The 22667-nt window shown below is 35.9% G+C and overlaps 1 protein-coding gene across 13 annotated transcripts in view; it reads right to left on the bottom strand.

Annotated features, from left to right (window-relative positions):
- Nucleotides 1-1361: 1361 nt before the first annotated feature.
- Nucleotides 1362-22667, bottom strand: part of PCDH17 (protocadherin 17) — a 90219-nt gene continuing 68913 nt past the window's right edge. For 5 of the 13 annotated variants that reach the window (XM_048295432.1, XM_048295437.1, XM_048295435.1 and 2 more), the window contains 4 exons: nt 13852-13926; nt 13519-13575; nt 10254-10301; nt 1362-5926 (listed from right to left, as the gene is read on the bottom strand). In XM_048295432.1, coding sequence (XP_048151389.1) covers nt 5244-5926; nt 10254-10301; nt 13519-13575; nt 13852-13926 — 863 coding nt within the window. In that variant the 3' untranslated portion in view covers nt 1362-5243. Of the gene's footprint in view, nt 5927-10253; nt 10302-13518; nt 13576-13851; nt 13944-22667 lie in introns of those variants that run through there. The other 8 variants (XM_048295438.1, XM_048295439.1, XM_048295436.1 and 5 more) reach the window with 7 other exon arrangements.

The raw sequence follows: 22667 nt of genomic DNA, 5'->3' as shown, positions 1-22667 counted from the left end.
CTTAGACTCAATAAAGGATAAGGATAGGGTATTTATCCCATGAGTGAACACCCTGAAGCAGTAATACGTGGTTGGCTTAAAGGAGATCTAAGAATCTCTGTTTGACAGACTGGCCACTTTCCAAATAAGAAATCAATGACTCTGTATTCTGGGTAAAGAAAAGCCAGGATGGTTTATGACTTGTTCTGCATATACTGTGGATCCAGCCAAGCTCTGAATCACCCACAGTTGAAGACAGTAAAAGTAACATCCCATGTCCAGTGAGGTCATCAGTAGCATAAGGCACATTCTGTCAGGACTCTGCAGACAGTGGCTTGCTAGATTTTGGAAATCAGCCTATAGAAAGACGAATATACTAGCAGGAAAAAGGGGAGATAACATTGTTGTGTTTCAGTGCCTAGGATGGGAAGCTAACTAGATGCAGGCTGGTTTTTTTTCTGGCAAGGAGACTTGCAGAACAAATGCAGTGGGTAAAAAGTAATTGGGTCTGCAGAAATAGCACACACCTTCGTAATACCTGTAGTATTCTGAACAAACTGAAATTCTATTTAGTCAAAACCAATGTCTATATACTTAATTACTTTTAAAAAAAGCCCAAACAAGCAAACAGAAGTCAAAAACCCTAAAAAATCTGGTATACAGTCTTTACACTATTTGGTATGTCATTGCTATGATCACACAGGAACAGACAGAGAGGGCCACACATTCTGAGGGATTGATCATAATGCTCAAAGACATCAAAACCCAAACAAACAAAAGAGGTTAATGAAAGTGTTAAATTATAACAACAAACTCAAAAAAAACAGACATAGAACTTAGTGATATTTTTCCCAGCAATTTGTCACATTGTTTGCAGCAACATGAATAAAATTACTCACACTCTTAAGAAAGACACATTAAAAAAAAAGACAAAAACCAATCCTTTGCATTCTTCAGGTTGTCCTTCTCCATTTGTTTACTCTCCTGCTGGGCTGACAGTCTTTGAGGACTTACAACCCTACCCCATTTATAATGTTTTTGGTGAACTCACACCAGTGTACTAAACCAAAATAGCCTTTATTCAGCTCCATGTTTCTGTGAGCAAATAACAGCCTGTAGGAATTCGGTGCATCAGCTGCTTAAAAGATAAACCTGCCCAGCTTGATGAAAACTCTTCGCCACTTTCCTGTTGAGAGAAAACGGTTACACATTTCTAATAAATGGAGCAGGAACTGTCATTTTTTTGGCAAACTGATAACTAGCTGTAACCGCCGCATTGCCACAAGTTGCTTTTCCAAAGTAATTACCATCAGGCTCCCTGTGGTATGCAGTGTTTAACACATTTCTTCTGCGTTAATGAATGCAAAAGCAGGCAACACCACTATTAGTAATCGCTTTTTATTCGTAGTCCTCATTTTCCAGATAGGTCACATTAAACACAGCCATTAAACAATAGCGGTTGAGAAAATCCATACAATGTATGCTGCTTTTGTTTGGTTTTTTTGTGTCATTCACCAGTCATTGGTGCAACTTTGAGCCATATGGGGAGACAGGGGCTGATAAATGAGAATGCCAACCTGTATCACAATTGGGCCAGAGAAGTCAAAACCTTAATCAGATTTCATTCAATTACACTTCAAGTCAACAAATCTTGATAGCCAAAACTCCCATTTAAATTAATGCAATAATAATTGCTGCCTCATGTCAAAAGAAAGCAATTAAACAATAATGAGTGGGTGTATGTTATGCTAGCCTTCAGACACCTCCTTGACCTCAGCAATTTCCCTTCCATTTGACAGCAAGCAACATAAAAGCTTGTTTGAATGGTGTATCTTGCTCCACTATGAACAAAGTTTGACTTCTAGGGGTAACTTGGATTGGGAAGCCTCTATTCTTAAGTGGAAAATCACAGTTCAGGAGACTCTGTTTCCTCATAAATATGCCAATTAAAAAAGAAAAAAAAAAGGGGTCTGATTTCGAGTTCTGATTTGATTGGCCAATTGTATAAGGAACTCCCAGTTGCTGGCTTTTGTTAATTAAAAAAGATACAGAATGCCTTATTTGCTATTCACAGTGTACAGTACAAATTTATTAGTTGCTTAACTTGCCTCCCTCAACTCCAACTTTCCTTTTATAATCTTGTGGCAGATATTTCCTTTCAGTCTTATAAAGCATGTGTGTAAAAAATGAGAGAAATAACTCATAAACTTTATCTTTCATTGCTGCCTCTTTCTCCAATAGTGATAGTAGAGATACCATGGAGAAAAAACACTTTAAATTCTTTTGTGTGCAGTACGTCCTTCACAGACAATCATGTTAATTTTGACTGAACCAGCACAACTCACATTGTATAAGCTCTGCTGGTTTATTGGTTCATTATGAATCCATTTGAAATTGTGAAATAAATTTTTTAACCTGGGATATTCTTATACTGGGAAGGAGTATGCCAGAGTTCTACAAAACAAGGCAGTTGAAAGGCAAATTAAAGAAAAGCAAGATTTCCTAAACTCCTCTATAAAGCTGTGAGTCATGAATTCTGAATTACCTCACAGTGGCAAATAAATAATCACTACTAAATACAGATAATGTGTTAAACAGCTAAAGCTAGTAAATCACTAGTGACAGAGAGCCTTAAGGTAAATTCCTCTTACATTGGCACAGCCCTTTCTCAGAATGTTGTGGTTTTATGTCTTCAGAAACATACAATGAATTGTACAATTGGTTACTCAGTGTTAAAATCATTTATAAAATACACAAATCTCCATCACTTGACTGCATTTACATACTGGCTTAGAGTTTGCTGAATAATGGATCTCACTGGCAGAGCTAAAGACTTGGTGCACAGACACTGAAGTGATGGGCACCACGGAAATACGTAGAAAAGACTGATCAAACAATAAGAAATCCTCTCCACTATGGAATTTCAAGCTATCAAGCTATCAAGCAAAACCAATCTCGGGTCTCCTGGCCAAAAAAAAAAATAAAATTATATAACACAGACAACACCACATTTTAGATACATAAATTGTCCAAAACATGGAGAGTAGCTTGATAAGACATGTACAAGATCCTTCCTTTTGCATATAATTGTAGACTTTTTTTAACAGGAGCCAAAAGCAAACTGTCAGAATTGCTGTCTCCCAAAGACAATTCATTGTAGGACTGACTAGCTAAAATCACCATTTAAATGCAATCCCAAAACTAAAATAGGCTGTTGGGTCAACTTTTTTCTTGAACGGATAAAAAACTATGGCTTGTGGTATTTCAGATTGCCAACCCCTTTTATAAACATTTTAAAATTACAGATTAAATTTAAGAAACCAAATACATATTTTTTAAACAATGTGCCATAGTGGTATTTCCAGCAGAGTATCTGAAATATATAAGGGACAAATCCTGAGCCAAACATTTTATTCTTCTGCGTTTTCTTGTACTGTGGAAGTTCACTTGTTCTTTTCTAAATTCCACCTGAAAGTAATTTTGAGTTTTTCAAATGCAATACAAACACTCTTAGGAAACAATAATAAAAAGTAGAAACTATATCCCAAGTTATTTTAAGTTATTCTGCAAATATTATTCAGATCAAGTGAAAAACTGACTAAAAACACCCCCTAGAATAAGCAGTATTTATCTAGAACTGCAGTAAGCAATTGCACATGCTAAAGTATCAGATAAAATACTGCTCATGCCACATTGGAATTGGCATAGGTTTCAGCTCTATAAACTTAATACCAAAACTTTGAAAATGGTGGCATCTCTGAAGAAGTCAATCAAATATCCTACATTGAACAGGCTGGCTGCATGTGTTGGGAAAAAAACCCAAGGAGGTTCCAGATGTTGCTTCGAGTGTAATTTTTGTTATTAAACATGGGTTTGCAATAGAAGCTTCTACAAGGACTTGCACATAACCATGACTGATGGACGTATTTCTAGGCTGTTCAGTTAGCTCCATCAGCTCACTCAAACACATTTTGAACAGATTATGTACTGCAGTACTTCGTAGACCATACATTAAACAAGAGACTTTGCTCTGAGGCACTGCTTCCCATATTCCATGGGGAAAAGGAAGCAGGAAAAAACAAAACTCATAGAGTTCGACAGCTACTGAGGCAACACTTGCCATTTACAATATAAGCCCAAATATTTTTGCAACACAACTATATATTAATTTAATAAAATACACAATATAGCTCTTATACACTCAACAATTTGGCTCATATGCACTGAATCTGCAATAAATCAATAAAAATATGTCATTTGATGTAAACACACTGAATCTTCTTACATTTGCACATTTAAATGACCATGTGATTTTTGTGGATGTCTGACATTTTCACTTTCCTGAGCTATTTTAGTGTCCACAAATGAATAAAAAAGTGTTAATAATGTTAATTTCTTTTCTGTATTACCCTTAAAGTAACTCTTTTTTTCCCAAACTTTATTTTACTTCCTTTTCTTTTTCTTTGAAAACTTACCACTAACTATTTATAGCTTTGTTGGACACTAAAATGCTAAATAGATATTAAAATCCTTTTTTTTTTTTTTCCTTTTATCAAGTGAATTAGCTTATGTGTGTGCAGGACAAGATGGACTATATACTTTTACATTTAACCTTAATATGATATGTAGTGTTTCATTAATGATGAGGATATGTTTTCTTGAATAATGATCTGGAATGGTTCTTTTTGATTTTTTTTTTTTTTTTCTTTTTTTCATATTTGTGGCAGATAACTTTGTACATAAATGTTTACCACAAATGAATGTTAATGTTTGGCGTCGCTTGGACTACTACAAGAACTCTTTATAGGACTTTCAGTAGAAGCCTGTGGTGGCTGCTGGAAATTCACCACAGATCAGCATTATTCAACCCTGTTTTTCTTGGGGTTTATACGTAAACAGTAAAGTCAGCATCAGCTATTGAGGACAGTCTTAAAGTATCAGACGTATTTCCAGTCCATCTTTCTCACACCTTCCTATCAGATTGTCAAAATGGCACTGTCTTTCCTTCTTTCATTTTGTTCTTGGTGTACTTGACTCTGTCCTAATGAAAGTTTGGTCAAAATGAAACCAGTGTTATCTGTCAAAAAGAAAGAGCAGTGAAAAGAACATACTTGTGGGCACTTCAGATGTTCACTAAAAGCCTTAAAGCAGCATTGGTCTTCCTTCATTCCTGTAATTCTGTTACAACCAGGGAATTTATTTATTTATTTACTTTCAATCAGCAGAAGAGGAATGCAACTGCCAGCCTGTCCTTATTTTCCCCCTCACTTTCTGATGGCCACAGGGTCGCTTCCCCGACAGTCCTGCAAGAGCTTGTCTATTTCTCTCACAACTTCCTCAGCATCCACCGACTCCCTGCCTAGATCCCGGGCTGAACGGTCTAACTGCTCCAGAACAGAGTCCATCTCACTTGAGTCTCGGCTCACTCGGGAATGCACGTCTGCAAAGGCCCTAGCCATCTGATCTGATGCAATGAAGGAAGCGTCCTTTGACTGTTTACTGGGCGATAGATACTGACTGTCAGTTGACAAGTACTGGCTGCTTGGTTCAGCCAAGGCTCCTGATTTCACTTCACAACCATCCAGTGGTCCTTTTGTTGAGGTGCAAGGCTCAATGCATGTCTTGGTTGGGCTGCTCGATGCTGAGGGAACCTCCTGAAGCAGAGGACTCAGGGCACGTTTGGCTTTTAAGTAAGGTTTAACATTGGCAATGAGAATAGTGTGCTCTCTCTTGTCTTTCCCAAATGTACAAAAAGTCTTTTTCCCAGTGGGATTCACAGTTTCGTATGTCTCAGTCTCAACGTTAGCTTCAACTGTGGGTACAAAGAGATTTGTGCGATAATCTGCATTCTCAGCCTGACTGGCTGCAGGGAACTGTGGCATCCAACACCTGTCAGAATGACCAAGCACTCTGCATTCATCTGTGCAGTTAACACATTCTTCTTGTTCTGCAAAACAAAGGAGAAAGAGAAAAAACTCTAATTATAAGTGGATTTATTTAGACTAATGGATAGGCTATGATCATCACGTGATGGGCTTACTTGACATCTGGTTTCTTAATTATGGAGAAAAAGAAGAAGCTATAATTAAAATATTTCAGAAGGTTTGCATAAACCTGTTAGTTGAGACAATAGATTTATTTAACTCTGTTCTCCACATATTAAAGCATTCACACAGCCCAATGGAAGTATAAAGGGGTCATTAGAGAATCATTCTCAGTGGAATTGAGCTTCATCTGTAAACTAATCTGCTGTAGAAATCTTTTAGGTTTTGTTCTGTAAAACTCATACTAGAAAAGAGGGAACAGTACTTAGGGAACTCAAAAGGAATTATAAGGATTAATTTTTCAAATCAAATAACTGAGCAGTGACTGCCTTCCTGGAAATACAAACACTTCATAAAAATCAGCAAGCTGTTTTTTCTTTTTTTGTCACCTCCATTTCATTTGTAATTGTTATGTTCTATGACAGACGCAAAATAAAAAGGTTTTCTTAAAAAGCCTACTTTTCCTGCTGAGAACAGAGAACTAGAATCTTCCATCAGTATGTATTAAATACAAGCTTGTCAAAAAGTGCATATTGCAATTTTATTAGACATGAGTATGGATCATGTAATCAGTTTTCCCCTTTATTGTTTTGGTGCAAGTAAGTGAAAATGGATTTGCTCAATACATACAATTTGGAAGAATGACAAACCGTGACACACTATTTGAACTGATGATGTTTTCAGGTAGGATTTCTATATCCTTATTTCTTTCAAAGAATATAATTAAATGAGATCCCTTTGTTGCACTTTTAGAACATAAGTTTTAATACTTCCTATTATATAATTCAAAGAAAACTTTCTGTTTTAAAAACCGTGGCTTGTGTGTCATTTACGTTTAATAGTTACATTTGGGCCAATATTTAATGTCTTATACTTGTACTCACAACTCTAACCAATTACCAGGAATAAGAAAAATAATAAATAAAATAAATCCTTTTATCATGTCTAGGTTTCAGTTAACTATACATTGATCTTTAGATATTAATCATTTTTCTTTCACAAAATGGGCAGACGGGTTCAATACCCATTTTATTTGAGGAATTTAGTATTTTAAAAATGCCTGGAGTTCCATTTAGGCAAAAACTGTTAGTATACCTTTAAAGATAAGGATGAAACGCACATACAGAGACATAAAACAAGTCTTCAGAAAAGCAGAACAAAAATGTTGACCCAAAGATGGGGAGAATTTAAACAATCATCATCTTTCTAAATTAGAAAACAAATTCTTACTAATCTTATATCACTACCTGATTAATGGGTGATTGTACTGCAGAAACATGAGAAAAGAAACACCAAAGGTGCTACGGGAATCCAAGAGTGTAAATGGTTTTTCACATTTCTATAAAGATATGAATAAATAGGACTTAAACTAAAATTGTATTATGTCACAGTGATATTAAACTGGGATAATTTGCTCAGAATTGATACTTGTTAATGATACAGTTGTGTGAAAAAGTGTCATTCTGTATATGTGAATCCTTTCTTGAAGACTTTAATATCTAATTCTGGTGCAAGCCCTGAAAAAATACCAAAAGCAAGAGAGAATTAGGTACAGGGACAGCAAAACAAAGTGATTGTTGAGGAAAGGATGTAACAAAAAGGCTTTAAACATAAAATTCATAGAGGTGAGTCAGCCTCAGCTGTGTACCTGGTAAAATCATGGAACAGATCTTCCTGGAAGATGTATCAAAACTTTTGGAAGATGGGGAGGTGATTAGACACAGACAACAAGGCTTCACTGAGGACCGATTGTGTCTGACTAATCTGGTGACTTTCTACGATGGAGTGACTGCATCAGTGAACAAGGCAAAGTCTTTTGTCAGGCCTTTGCTATGGTTAAGTATTTATATAGCCACAATATTCTTGGTGCTAAATTGGAGATTGATGGATTTGATGACAGACTGTCAGGTCAGTAAGGCACTGGCTGGATGGTCACGTGCAAAGAGTTGCAGTCAATGTCCAAGCGGAAACCAATAATGAGATGTGCCCCTTCAGGGTCCACATTGGGAACAACATTATTTACTATCTGCATTAATGAGATAGACAATGGAATTGAGTGCACCCTCGGATCACAACAAGCTGAGTGGTGCATCTGATTCACTGGAGGGAAGGGATGCCATCCAGAGGGACTGTGACAGGCTTGAGAGGTGGGGGCCAGTTGAACATCATGAAGTTCAACAAGTCCAAGTGCAAGGTCCTGCACCTGGGTTGGAGAATTCACCAGTACCAACACAGACTGGGGGACGGATGGATTGAGAGCAGACCTGTTGAGAAGGATTGGGGATACTGGTGGATGAAAAGCTGGGCATGAGCCAGCAGTGTGTTCTCGCAGCCCAGACAGCCAGTTGTGTCTGGGGCTGCATAAACTGAAAGAAAGCAGATTTATATTGTACATGAGGTAGAAACTCTTTGATATGAGAGTAGTGAGACACTGGAAGAGATTTCCCAGATTAATCGTGGATGTCCCATCACCGCAAGATTTCAAAGTCAGGTTGGACAGGACCTTGAGCAACCTGATATAGTGATGGACATTCCTGCCTATAGCAGATATTTCAAGGTCCTTTCTGACACAATCCATTCAATGATTCTATGATCTCCAAGGAAAACTAATCCACACACTGGTTTTAGTATACAATAAAAATTAAAATTACCATGACAAAAAGCAGGAGTAAAATAACCCCAACCTTGGGACTGTAACACAGTGGTAAAACTGAAAAGAATTTCAGGAAGAAATTTAAGTTTGTTGAGTCTGATTTTATTTCACTTGAATGAGATGGCATCAGTATGCATAACCGCAGACACAACATATGTGTGGCAATTGCTTAATGAAATGGGAGCCATACAAATGAAGGACATAGCTATACACCTCATTCCACCCATTAGTTCACCTCCACTAAAGTTCTCTGTATCTAGTTTTCCAGAGCTTCTACAGCATCAAACAGCTGCTGCTTAAAACAGCCATGTGAAACTGCTGCTCTCTCTGTCTCTCTCTAAAAAAAAATCTCCAACCAACCAAACTCCTCCTTCTCCAAGGAAACCCACCCAGAAGCATAAAACTCCACAAAAACCAAATCAATATATTTTTAAAAACATCCTCACCTTCCTGATCCTTCAGAGTAAATTTGTGGCAAGCTCAGCCTCTAGCTTTAAAACTGGACTTACAGAAATAGGAGAAATAGGTTTTTTCTTTAGGATTTTCCTTAACAATATCTGAAGTTATTTTTCTCTTACATGGAATTCATGACAATGCTGAGTAAAACCTTTCTGGCACTTTTAAAGGTTTACCTAAACAACTAATCAACTTTCCAACTAAATTTTATGTTGTAGGCTTAACTATCCTTTGTATAGATATTTGTAAACAAGTTTGTTGCTTTATAACAAAAGAGAAAAATAAAACCTTGCTGCATGTTAGCTACCATAAAAAGCTCAGAACTGCACTATCAATGGACCAGTAATTTTCTCTGATCCTCTCTTTTCAATTACTCTATCAGAGCAAGATCCCTATTTGCTCCTTCCTTTCTCACATAAAAATAACCCAAACATTACAGTTTATTGCATTATACCACAAAAAGGCCATCTCTAGAAGGAAAACTCTTTCTGTCTTTCAGGTAGTAATGTCATATTCTCTTAAAATACATTAAATAAATGTTCATATATATCTATATACAATTCTCTGCTATCTACATTGACAACACTATCTATATATATGTATATATATGAAATATAGAACAGGGAAATTCTATTTTGACACTGACTCTTTTTGTAAAACTCAAATGAACTGTATTTCTTTAAAAAAAAAATATTCCCTAAACTAAGACTGAAACGAACAAACTCAAGATGAAAGGTAAAGATCAGAGAAGTTCTCAGTCACTGGAAATAAGTACTGTAAACTTATTCAGTAGGTATTCAGTACTGTGGGAAAAACTATGCTTTGAGATTTTCAACACTCATTAGGTTAATTTATTGCAACCAAGTTATGTTTGAAGATTTCTATTTTTAGCTTTCACACGTGCACACACACACTGCTATGAGGAGGGGCCTTACACAGTGTTTAGATTATTCATTACTGCCAACAAAAATACAAATCTTACTGGCTATCTCTAGGTAAAAGAGAAAGATATATATCATATAGCATATATATGTTATATATATATTGCATGCTGTATCTTTTTTCCCCTTCTCATTTCCTGTATTTGTTAAAGCAATTTTTATACTTGCATTTCTACTCACTGTATCGACTAACTCTCCATTTCTGCTCCCTGGACATCGTAGCAGCGACTGAATTAAATATGAAGGCAAAAAAGAACAAAAAAAAATACTGAATGTCCTTGAATTGAAGCCCACCTGCATTGCATGAGCTTTGGTGCTCTAGCCCTGAAAATCTCTGTCTTTTCAGTTCACTCTTTTATGTCACATCACAGGGAACGGATTTTGAGTATTGATTATCATACATTATAAGCTGCTTGTCTTGCCATTAGCCTGTAATTTTGACTGCTACAGCTAGCACACAGTGAAGAAAATCGAACAGGGACTTTTGTACTAGTAGCAGAAACTACAAACACGAAGTGAACTATCACCACCAAGGGCCAAATTAGTACACACGAGAAAATAGAATCAATGTAAAGGTAAATATATAAATATATATATGTAAAATAGGTCATATGCTGTGCTGTACAGCAAGATGTGCTGGTAGAGTGATATGCACCATCGGTCTTTATCTCTGGGCTTGTCTTCCCCCTGTTGAAAATAAACCCTTAACAGTGCATGTGTGTACAATAAACAGAAGCAGTCTAGAGGTTTTCCTAACTCTCTGGAGCTTTAAGGGTAAACAGTCAGAAGTGCTTTATGCACTTATGGGAGAACATACACTAAAATAGAACTGCTAAATTATCAGCCGTAGAAAGAAAAGGAAACAAGATATCTGTAAACAACAGTCGCCTGGATAGGAAACATATTCTGGATGGAAATTTAAAGATGGTGTAGGGTGAAAGCTATATTGGCAACACATAAAATGCAATGCAAGGTATGTATTTTGGTGCAGCAGAAGACGTATCTTACATATTTTATTCTATTACCAGAGGAGCTATATTTAACACCATCCTTCCATAGCAAGCTAAAAGAAAAAGAACCTTTTATTGTGGTATCTACAATTTCCTACACTTTCTTTATAAATATTGTGAACAGAATTAATTATGGGTACTGATTTCACCCTAAATATATTGCACTATGAAGTTAATTAATTAATGCTTTAGATAGCTGGCTCCTTTCAAAGGATAAAACAGATACATCTTATTTTGACTCACTAATTATATTAAATTTGCATAATGATAACAAAGAAGAAGCTCAAGAATTATTACTTTTTTAAGTAGTGACTCAGGGTGGACAAAACAAGTCAATAAATACAATATTTTCTGCAGTTTAACTGGACCCTAATTATTTAAATTACACATACATGCAAGGCAGAAAAACAAATGTAAGGTAAACATCAGCATGCAAATATTTCCAAGAAATATTTTAGGTACTATGTTTATAGGATGAAGAACACTATAGTCTGTATTGAAGTACTCCATACAATTTAATACTAAGTTTCAAGATTCCCATATATGGGATGTCAGACTATAAATATATGTATATACACATATATATATATATATGCTTTTATATATATTTATGTAAATAAATGAATCTACGTATATTTAATGTCTGATTTCCCCTATACATAAGCCTGGATATATAACTAGGTGCAGACTTAGACCTACACCTAAACCTATGTCATCCTATTCCTCACAAAACCTGTAAATTATTTTATTAAATTTTATCTGGAATTAAACAAGGCAGACAGAGTTCAGATCATTATAATTTGTAGGATTTGAACTGATAAATAGTCATTCAAGTGCATTCTTTTCTAAGAACTTCTTACAAAATATTTAAAAATGTAGCTTTTTATTGCCATTTGTTCACTGATAAAGACTAAATAAGAATATGGCCAGATAAGTACATGAATAACACTAAATATTTTAAAGTGTCAGTAGCTTTTGTTATTTTTCATTGTCCTAGGAAAGCCTGTCTTTCAGATATCCTTTTTTCTCTTTCAATGGGAGATGTCTAGTTTTTACTATTGAATAAACACCTTCTTCTAACTGACTGTTTTTAAAATTCCTTTCTATAAATATGGAAGTTAAAAATAAGCATTAATTTTCAGGGATGGTTCATAGCTTGATCCAGTTGACTGGAATGGCTATCAGCTAACAGGTCCAAATAAAAAATAAACCAGATGACCCATTTTAAAATGTATGCCACCTTCTGTTTGAAAACATACCTTCACTTTTACAATGTGCTATTCTTCACTGCATTACAGAGAATAGTAAAGAACATCTTTGATAACTGTTTTTTCACGACAAAGATCTGCCTATGAATGTATACATAGAGTTCATACTGACTTGTCTAGGAGATTGATTCCTTTCACTCTTGATGTTGTGAATTTGTGTTCATTATTGAAAATATTTCCATTTAGAATTTACTCAGTAGTGAAACAAGATGTAAAATTCTCTGCAGGTTATATTTCTCTGGTCTAACACACTGTTCTTTACTGTGAGGGTGGTGAGGCACTGGAACAGGTTGTCCCATCCCTGGAAGTATCCAAGGCCAGGCTGGATGGGGCTTTGAGCAACCTAGTTTAGTGGAAGGTGTCCCTGCCCATGGCAGGGCAGCTGGAATGAGATGATCTTTAAAATCCCTTCCAAACCAAACCATTCTATGATTCTATGTAAAAAACCTCCACCAACACCAGTACTTGGTTTAAACTAATTAAATAATGTTATGCTTCATAATTTTAATACCTTAAATAGATATGAAAGATCTGTATTTTCTGTACATATGTGTAAGCAGATGGACAATAAATGCCACATAATATCTAACAGAGAATGCAATTAACTCTGCTTTTCAGAACTTCAGTAATTCCTAAAATATGACCAGAAAACCTCACAGAATTTACATTAAATCATGGGTTACCTTTTTTGTTGTTTGTTTGTTTGTTTGTTTGTTTGTTTTAATTTGAGGCAGTCAATTGTCTTTACTAAAGAACTGGAAAGACTATAAGTAGATATTTATTACAGGAGAAAAATAATGTGTGCTTTGGCATGTCCTAAACACTGGGTCTATATGACATGTCTATTGAGAACAATCAGTTAAAGCACTACTTCTGTGGTTGGATTTCTGTTTAATTACAATTGATTTTGACATAAATGAGCAGAGGTAAACAAATACTTCTATACTTCTCTTGCTGTTATTAAACAGAGCTGTCTCCTATCTGAGTATTTATATTGGCTTGTCTGTTTAAAGGCTCCTTTCAGTCAGGCAAAGCAATTATGTAGCTCAGATTAGCAAAATGACTGGCAGTAAAATAAGAGTGGACTGCCACATTTTTAAACCTCTTGGATCTCATGTTTTTCTCCTGGTATTATAAACACAAGCTTCTGAGGTCTATAATTCTTACCTAGTTTCCCACAGGTGATGTTGGGTTTTTGTTTGGTTGTTTTTGTTCGCTTGTTTTCTGGACACAGGATAAAGACAATATATGTTTTATATTGTTATGACATGAAATGCTTCAAAAGCCATAAAAACATGATGGCCTATGGATTTAGTTCTAGTTCACGTTTGTCCCAGACAATAAATATTGGAAGAATATTTCAGGATTACAGGGAGCACTATGGAAAATTTAAAACATTTCTTACAGAAGTATGCTTTAATTAAATGCTTACAATTTAATGACAATCACATATTTTTATTAAAAAAAAAAAATATAAGAGAAAGAAAATATTTATGTTACCTGAAAATTTTCCATCTTCACAGCGGGCTGGTCCACAGATCCCAACAATGGGTCTTTGGCCTCTGCCTTGCTGTTCTGGAGGCAAATCAGACCTGTGAGTCACAGACAGGGATAGGCTCTGCTTCCAAAATTCACAACGTCAAAACTTCTGCAGCAGAAAAACAGCTTCTACCTGTGGTCCAGACACAGCTCATGGCCCTTGAATTTTTTCATTATTTTTTCAATGGTAAAATCTCACATGTTTATAGTTGGCAATAAACTAAAAATGTCTAACTTATAAAAAGCATGTCTCATTTCTTCCTAATAGAGGAGAAAGAGAAGGATGGACACCCAGTCTTGATTTCCAGTGTTTGCCTGTAAGTTGACTGGACCTGACTCAAATCTTCAGTGTAAAGACCATACGACAGTCATGAAACAGTCATTTTGGTCTCTTCCCCATCCCACATAAAAAAAGTCTTCCTAGCCCAGGGCTGAAGGGAACAAATATACAAAGGCTAGATGTGCTAGTCCTGCACTTATCTGAGAAGCTACTGGGAAACCTGAGCAATATGACACATTGATAGTTTTAAACTGTAAATCTTTGTTGCAGAGCCCCGAAGCTGTTTCTTGAGAAAGAAGGAAAACTAAACTGCAGTAATTAACAGAGGAGAACAGCCTCGTGGATCTTTTAGAAAGCACATTTTTAATATAGCTCATTTTCACTCTTGATCAAGGCAGTGCCAAAGATATTACAATGGGATTGTTTCACCACTAGCATCTACAAATACAAGGATTCCTAAATCTGAAACCTAACTGAATTTGTGTAATCATTTGCACAATTTGCATGATATTCACATTCTTTTTGCTAACTTTATTGTGAGCTAGTCATAATTACAGTATCAATGATTTCTATATCTAATTTGAAGCATTTACTAAATGCCGCATACTGTAGTGCGGCAGTGTTTAGTAATCTAGTCATTAACCAGGACCATTGTGAGCCATCCTATACAAATATTAACAGATTGTGTAGTTAGAGACAAAAGGTAAGAAGTGATTATGACAAACAAAAGCAATGAATGGGAAGGAAAGACAACATTAATGAAAATATAATCACGCTGTTGACATTTCCTGAAAATACCAATATAAAAGCTCCATAATTTAAAGGAGCTATCCCCATCTGTCACACCATCAAGCCACCAACGATGAGCTATATGTTACACCACTGAACCTTCCTTACCCATTGCCAATTATCTCAGTATACAAATCTTTAATTAGAAGGCACCAAGCTTTTCACTTTGCAAGCTTGCCTCAAATTTGGATACGACAACTTGTTTACAGATACTGCCTGAGGAGGGTGCCACTGAGGAGAGAGACATGACAGGCTTATGAAGAAATCTTTATGCTCTTTTGATGTTTACTTCCTGATTGTAGGTAGACTCTGTTGAATGGAAGTCTGCCAGCTTCTGTGTAGGAGCCTGGTTTTGCCCAAAACAGAATCAATGCAGTAATGCTCTTCAAATGCTGTTTTCCTTTGCAAAGTCTCATAAAAATAACTACAAAGGCTACATGGATGCTGAACCATTCAAAATCTGGCCACTTTGGTGAAAGAGAGTATTTTCCTTCACATTCCTGCCAGTGTGCCTGGATTTACATTAAAAATCTCCTTTAACAGCCATAATGAGACCATGACTGTTTTATACTCTTAGATGGAAAAGCCTACTGGGTATCATCCCCTGGCTTCAAAAGGTTGATGTCCCAAGTGGGTCATATACTTTAGACTTCATGGAAGGTGCAATGCATCTGACTGAACAGGAGGAAGAACACTTTTCATGATGCTTCTCTCAGAAAAAACTTTAGGTTGTCTAGACATCTTAAGGACCTCTCACTTAGAGAAATTATTTAAGAGTTTCATATAGAGTCTTCCCATGCTAAATAACATATTCATTATTGTATGATGGTCCCTTAGACTATTATTTAGGAGATTACTGGTGTGTTATTACCACTTTCGAAAGAGATTTGTGGAATGGGATTACCCTTGTGCCAATTTATGAAGAACCCACATTCTCTTAGCAATTTAAGCTTCATAATGCTATCCTACTTAACTTTCTGCCTGGATAGTGCTCCAATTAGATCAATCAGAAAGGATAATTAAGGATGCCTTTTTCAAATCTGACTCTCTAAATATAACTAGTTTGGTGAAGAGAATTATACATGTAAACAGATTCAACACCACATTTTCAGATACTCCATGAGCAGTGAATTAATTTCTGAAAGACACGTACTGAAGATGCCTTCAGAATATTCATATCTTCCTTTTCCCTGATCCTTCATCAAGAACTCTAAGTTACAGATCACTTTCTTATATTTCAAGGATTGAAGAGATTATTGATATTAACACCACTAATACAGAAAAATCTTTCCTACTAGTTACTTTTATGTGCAGCAGTTCAGCTGCTCAACTGAGAGTTACCTTTTTACTTGACATCTTTTCATTTTTTATAGCTTCAATTTCTGAAATGATGTCAGAATACTTTGATGCGACAAAAGACAGCTTTAAGAACAATTGTCAGTTTGGGAACTATTTCCAAAGATGTTGTCACTATGGGTTCTTTGTTTTCACTGATATCTTCACTTTTTAAGCCTCCTAATTATTAGAAGCTATTTTTCTGGTGTCTAGCAACCTCTAATCTGAGCTATGGTCTTAGAAAAAGTGTATTTTAGTCTTGGAGATAGATTTAAAAACTAATTACAAACATCACTGCCACATAAGATGCAGTCAGGGTAATTTCTGTTAGCTGTGCCCTCAGTTTATTTATGTGAACACCTTACAAAGGAAATCAGCAGTCAAGCATTAGATAAGTTAAACACTGTTCTGGTAAAGCAAGTAAAAGATGCAGCTGTTAAAGTTAAAGCTGCAGAAGGATTCAGAATAATCCAGTTAATATCAATCTATTGACATCCTTTAAGAAAATCTTTACTCTGTAGGGATGATGAAGACGCTATACCCCTAGAAATGGGGAAGACATGCTATAAAATGCAGTAAAACCTATTCTAAATATGGATCATTGTAAACTTTCTCAGGGTATTTAAAGCAATATTTTCATTTACTGGATCTTATCACTATAATATTTACTTGATTTAGGGTTTCATGTATACTTTCCAACATGACTTGATTTTAATGGGTCCCACTCCTCCCAGGCTTATTGTTGTATTGGAAAAACAAGGCAAGAGACCTGTACAGTTATTATTAGCTTGAATTCTGAGTATCACAGATAAGGGAAAGCAGAGAAATCTGAGCCCCAATATCTACTGCATGGTTCTTCAAAAACAGCCTCTGGGTTTCCTAATAAAAATGTAGCTTTGCTTTGTTTTTCTTTAAGAAGAAGAATTGCTTTAATTCCCAAGGAGACAAAAATAAATCCAAATATCTGAAAGTAAGGCTCAGCCTGACCTTGAAAAAATTCTGTAAGGAATGAAGGTAAGAAAAAACTGTCTTATGGGAAAAAGAATCAAACTTTTTGTTGTTTTGTGTCCACCTGTTACACAGGTGCCTGTGCTCAGGCACAGTATGTATACCTTTTCTCAAGTACCTAAGAAATAGTCTAGCAGAGCTCTAAACTTATTTGTAAGCTCTCAAGTGACTCTCTGCAGCTCCAGCTGAAGATGGATACAAGGCAGCTAATTTGCTACCACCATGGGAAAATGTTATAACATAAAAACATTCCCTCCCTTAGCTTCAAAACTGTCAAGTGCCTAGGGAGCCCGACTATTTGTAGAGCTGATACTATGCATATGCTTCCTCTGTAACTGTTACATGCATACATCTGGCATCTGTCTCTGTGTTAAACAGACTTAATTGTCCCTAGTATTACTATGTAGAAACCCTCTAACCTAGATGGGTAATGTGAAAGAAAAAATGAAAGGATTGATACGATTCTTTTTTGTGGCTTTTTTTTTTGCATTATTGGCAAGATATGCAATGAGCTCTGTACTACAGCTATAATAAACATATTTTAGCTGTGCCTTCTGTGAAACTTTAGATAGAGATTATGTTCTTTGCTTAGTAGTCTTTTAATCAAATGGGGTTGTTTTAGCTGGAACTCTTTTTCCATTCATTCTTGTTTTATTTTTTTTCATTTCTTGATTGTTTATGACCTCTCTTTTATCCACATCAGACTTCAGAGCTTTTAATCATTTGCTAGACATAGCTGGACTGATTCTGAGGATATGTAATTTCTTTTTTTTAGGGGTTATTGGGGGGACTCTACATGTTAATACATTATTCAGCTCACTTGCCAGCAAAGTCAAGACTCAGGCAAGGCAAAACACTTGATTCCAGATTTCAATATATTTTTAAAAGATCAAAGAGCATGGAAAATCTTGTTCTTTGGTTAGACAGACCATGCAGAACAGTAATACTCTGAAAGGTGGAGGTAGCTGCATAGAACTAATACCAAATTGAAGGTGTTTTGAAGTTACTTTAACCTTTGTGTCAATGTTCATCTCAAAATCCCCCAGCAAAGTAAAAAAAAAAAAAGCTTTTAATTGAGAAAACACACAGAAATGAGTTCTTCCTGTAAAATAAGAGGAAAAAAATTTGCTTGTTTGACATTATTCATGATAGCAAAGATGAAATATCCTCAAGGTGCTTCTTCTACTAAGATTCATTTCTTTGAGCAAGACTATAAAGCATAGACTTTCCTAATGCAACTCTACCTGCCCAAGTCTATTTAGGACTCAGAGTAAAGCTATTCCTACAGTTGAGACCTGACTTCCTCCTACTGTGAGCGTTAAATGCTAGGGAGTAGGAAGACAGGCCATAGGTTTTCACCCCTCCTGTTAATGTTTTATCATCATGCAACAGCAAAGCAAACCATAGAGAGCTTCCATTTAATCTCCTGCTTAAGGGAGAGGTCTTGTCAGTCAAGGGACTGAATAAAAGCCCACAGAATGTAGATTCAGATGCTGAATATTATTTTCATCAGCGACATAACAGCAGCTATAAAACAGAATAATTTCATTCAACAAACAGAGAAAGTCACATAATCTAATTTTTGACAATTCAAATTATGCTAGAATTTTTATAGCATCTCTGGAGACAGTGGAGAGGAAAGAATTCAGAGAGCCATTCAGAATGCCATTGAAAGGCTCCAGACCTAAAACACTCCATAAGTAGGTCTACCTATCTTCACATGCATGGAGCTTGTAGGTACAAAAATGCTGTTGGTGAGGATCTTCTTGTTATTTTCTAAGTCCATGAGAGACTTTTCTCTCTCACAGAAGAGGTAGCAGGGAATGTAAACAACCAAGCCACCTGCAACCTTGGAAAGTCTTGTTTATGGTGTAGTGGAGAATATTTTGATAATGGATGTTTTAGGATTTTGGCCAATCACCCCCAAGGGGTGGCTGGTCCTATGTCCAATTAGACTATGAAGAAAAAAGTCTATAAAAGAGTTTGTAAAATAATTAAATCAATCAATCTTGCTGCACAATTCCTGCCTGCTGGATCTTCTCCTCCTCCTCCTTCCTCTGGCTGCGGGACACGGTGATATACCGTAGGAACCAGGCCTGCGGTAATAGGAGCTGATGTCTTGAAGTTGTCTACGTCTGTTTTAGCAATACATATCAATTGGTCTGCCTTTTCCTATAAGCTGAGTTAAGCTTTTCAGCACTCAGAAAATTGTTTGCTTTGAGCCCAAGAGCCCAATATTTCCTAAACTAATGTAGGTGGGATTGAGGTGTGTAACTCAGCAACGAGTCCCCTTTTCCATGATGTGCTCCTAATGCATTGTCCTCCCATTGGTAAGAAAATAGTCCCTTTGCAAACAAATAGCTAAATGATACCATGCACATATAATTTCTGGGATATCCAAAGAATATTTGTTAGATCAAGTTTCATGGTATTTTTCCACTGAGCTATTTTCAGGAAAAAGCAAACAAATTTCCTTCTTCTCTTATACTGTGCTAGCATGCTTATAACAAGCTACTACTTTTTTTACAGAATTAAGAGTTGTGACAAAGTGCTGCCCTTTGAATGCCTGAAGGAACACATTGGGATCTGGTGTTCTTCACTGGGGAAAATTGTAGCTGATCTAGACCCTTCTTGCAGCTGCAGCCTTGGCTCCAAGTTCATGTCAGAAGCATAGCAGGGAGCGACTTTGCTGATGTAGAGATTCTTCCACAATTACAAAAACAAGATATGGTGTGAAGTGACATTTTATTTTATTTCTATTCTATAAATTTAGCAAGAGAAATCCAGATAAGATGATCAACTCTGCTTTGTCTTGAGAGCAAGTTGGCATATTACCAACTTGACTGGAACATCATTCTTTCCCCTGAAGGAATCTGGGGGCAGAGCCAACTCTTCTGTCCAGCCATACCTTGCTTTTTGGAGCCCAGGCTCTGCTGGCTCACAGATCTAGCCAAATCCTAAACACAGCACAGTACTGGACACCTTGAAAATTTATTGATATAGAGCAGCATATTGGGAATTCCCACCAGTCACTGATTCCATTCTCAGAAACAATTATTATCTCAAAATTCTTATTTTAAAGGCTGAGTAGGACTGAGCTCTTCCATTCATTAAATCTGTTGCTTTCAAAATCAGCCCAAGTACTCCTTCTTTAAATAAATTCTCAGTGAAATTTTGGCATGTGCTTTTTGATTCAACAATGTTAAATTGGTATTTCGCAGAGAGTCAGACAATGATGATAAACTGTCAACAACTTTGTTCATAAAATATCAGTCACAGTCCTCTGAAAAGCTGATACACTTGTTTAGCAGTTAATTTTTCTTTAAAAATAATCAAGTGGAAAACCAGTAGTGGTAATCCTGTGAGTGGATCTGCATTATCAAATGATCTTGTGATATTTTACCACAGCTACATGTAGAGACTGAAGCCTATTGGTCTACATGATATACAAATAAATTCCATTCCAGGTTGATGCTACGAACTGTCTTCAACGAGTTCATTTGCAGTTCATTGCACCTGCAATACAAGAGGTTTTTCGAGGCTTTCACTGGACAGAGTAGTAAGTCTAATATTCAAAAGATACATTGGGATAAAATATGCCAGAGTAGATATTTTCAGGTTTAGACCATGCTTTTTTTGGTAGCTAAATGCTATTAAAAAGAAAATAATAATAATTTAAAAAAAAAAGTAAAACTAGTATGGGAGAATAAAGGGCAATTCCTTTATAAAGAAAACTCTGTATAAAATGAAGGTCTTATGTAAGTCTGATTTTCAAGACAAAAAACAAAAGAGAAGAAATAATATATTAAATCTAAATGTTTATGTAAACCATCTTCCCTAAAGTTTCCTCTGACTAACTCATTAGAAATTAATTTGTTTGCAATCCTTCTCTGAAAAAAACATATCTAAAGTAATATATTTGTATTTAGTTTGCTGTGAAAATCTGTTTTACAAAACAATTAGCAAATGTTGTTGTGGAATATAATTGCCTATTAAATTTCAAACAGGAAATCAAAGAGGGTTAAAAATACAGGATAAAACATTTCACACAGAGAGAGATATGTGTATTTCAGTCACTTTTTATTTTCTGGCTTTGGAGAGGAAAATACAGCATTTTCTATAAGCTTTCAGTGTCCCAGTTAGCCTGCTCAAACTATGATGACAACATGCATCTTTGATGAGATGGATGAATACATCTAAAATTCAAGTCTTCCTTCTCGCAAAACTGTAATCCAGTACAGAAGGTCAATGACAACCTGCCTTTTAAGGCCAACTGTTTACGAGCAGTAAAGCAGCATTTTCTTGTTAGGATTTTTCTCTCTGCTTTGCTATCTGATTTCTGCAGGGACATGCATCTATTTACCACACTAAATCCTGTTGTTCATCTTTTGCATGTAGCATATTCTTTGTTCATTTACTAGAGGTAGACAAACAGAACTGGCTTTATTGTCAGCACTCTCCAAAGACACAGTCTTTGCAAATTTAGCTAATCCCCTACTACTTATTATTCAGCAATCAGTGTCTGCCAATAGGATTTGGGAATCCCAAAAGACAATGTTGAAAGGGAAGGGTTAAATTCAGCTCATGTAATGCCATTCTCTGTTCCTGGGATAATTCATCATATTTAAAGAATCTATTCCACGGAGGGACCTACGGCTGCCAATTAAAATAAATTAGACTAGATGGACAGCCATCTGAGTGAATGAGAACACTGCCATGATCTGAAGCAACTTTATTAATGGGGAAAAGCTATGTTGGTAGAGACAGTTCTTTTAATCTGCTCCAGAGGCCCACATATTCCTTGCAGAATGTTGCATTTGGGAGGTCTAGAGTTAAGCTCCCTGAGAAGCAATGATATTAAGAGAAACCTGCTGGGGTACTTGATTTAACATTAAAGTGAATTTATCAGCTACTCCCAACTTTTTGAGAGACTAATTGAATTATCAAAGGCTGCAATGGGGAATGTAAAGCCTTCTGAGAACAGATTTGTAATATAGATAAAATCTTTAACTCATGCCATCTGATTATCTTAAAATGTAGAAACAGCCTGGGTGCTAAAACACACCTGAATTTAACATTTATTTTCCCTGTCTAAAGCCTCTCTTTATCCACCAAAGGTACAGGAAAAGTCAAGTGTTTGGACAAGAAAAAAGACAAAATTATTTTAAAACATCTATTCTGTGTCCTCTTTCAATGTCTTCAGGTGTACTGGGTGCTACTAGGGTAAGTTCTGTCAAATTTGTTGCTCAACTGTTTACAGATTAAATTTTAATTTTTCACTTTTTAAAGGCTTTCAGAAAAAATATACAACTTCCCTCATTTTCAGTGAGATTACACATGATTAAAATCAAAGATGAATGCATCA

Source organism: Corvus hawaiiensis, chromosome 2, assembly GCF_020740725.1.
Source record: "Corvus hawaiiensis isolate bCorHaw1 chromosome 2, bCorHaw1.pri.cur, whole genome shotgun sequence".
NCBI classification, from domain to species: domain Eukaryota; kingdom Metazoa; phylum Chordata; class Aves; order Passeriformes; family Corvidae; genus Corvus; species Corvus hawaiiensis.
The sequence above is the reverse complement of the archived record's forward strand: the minus strand, read 5'-3'. Positions and strand labels throughout refer to the sequence as shown.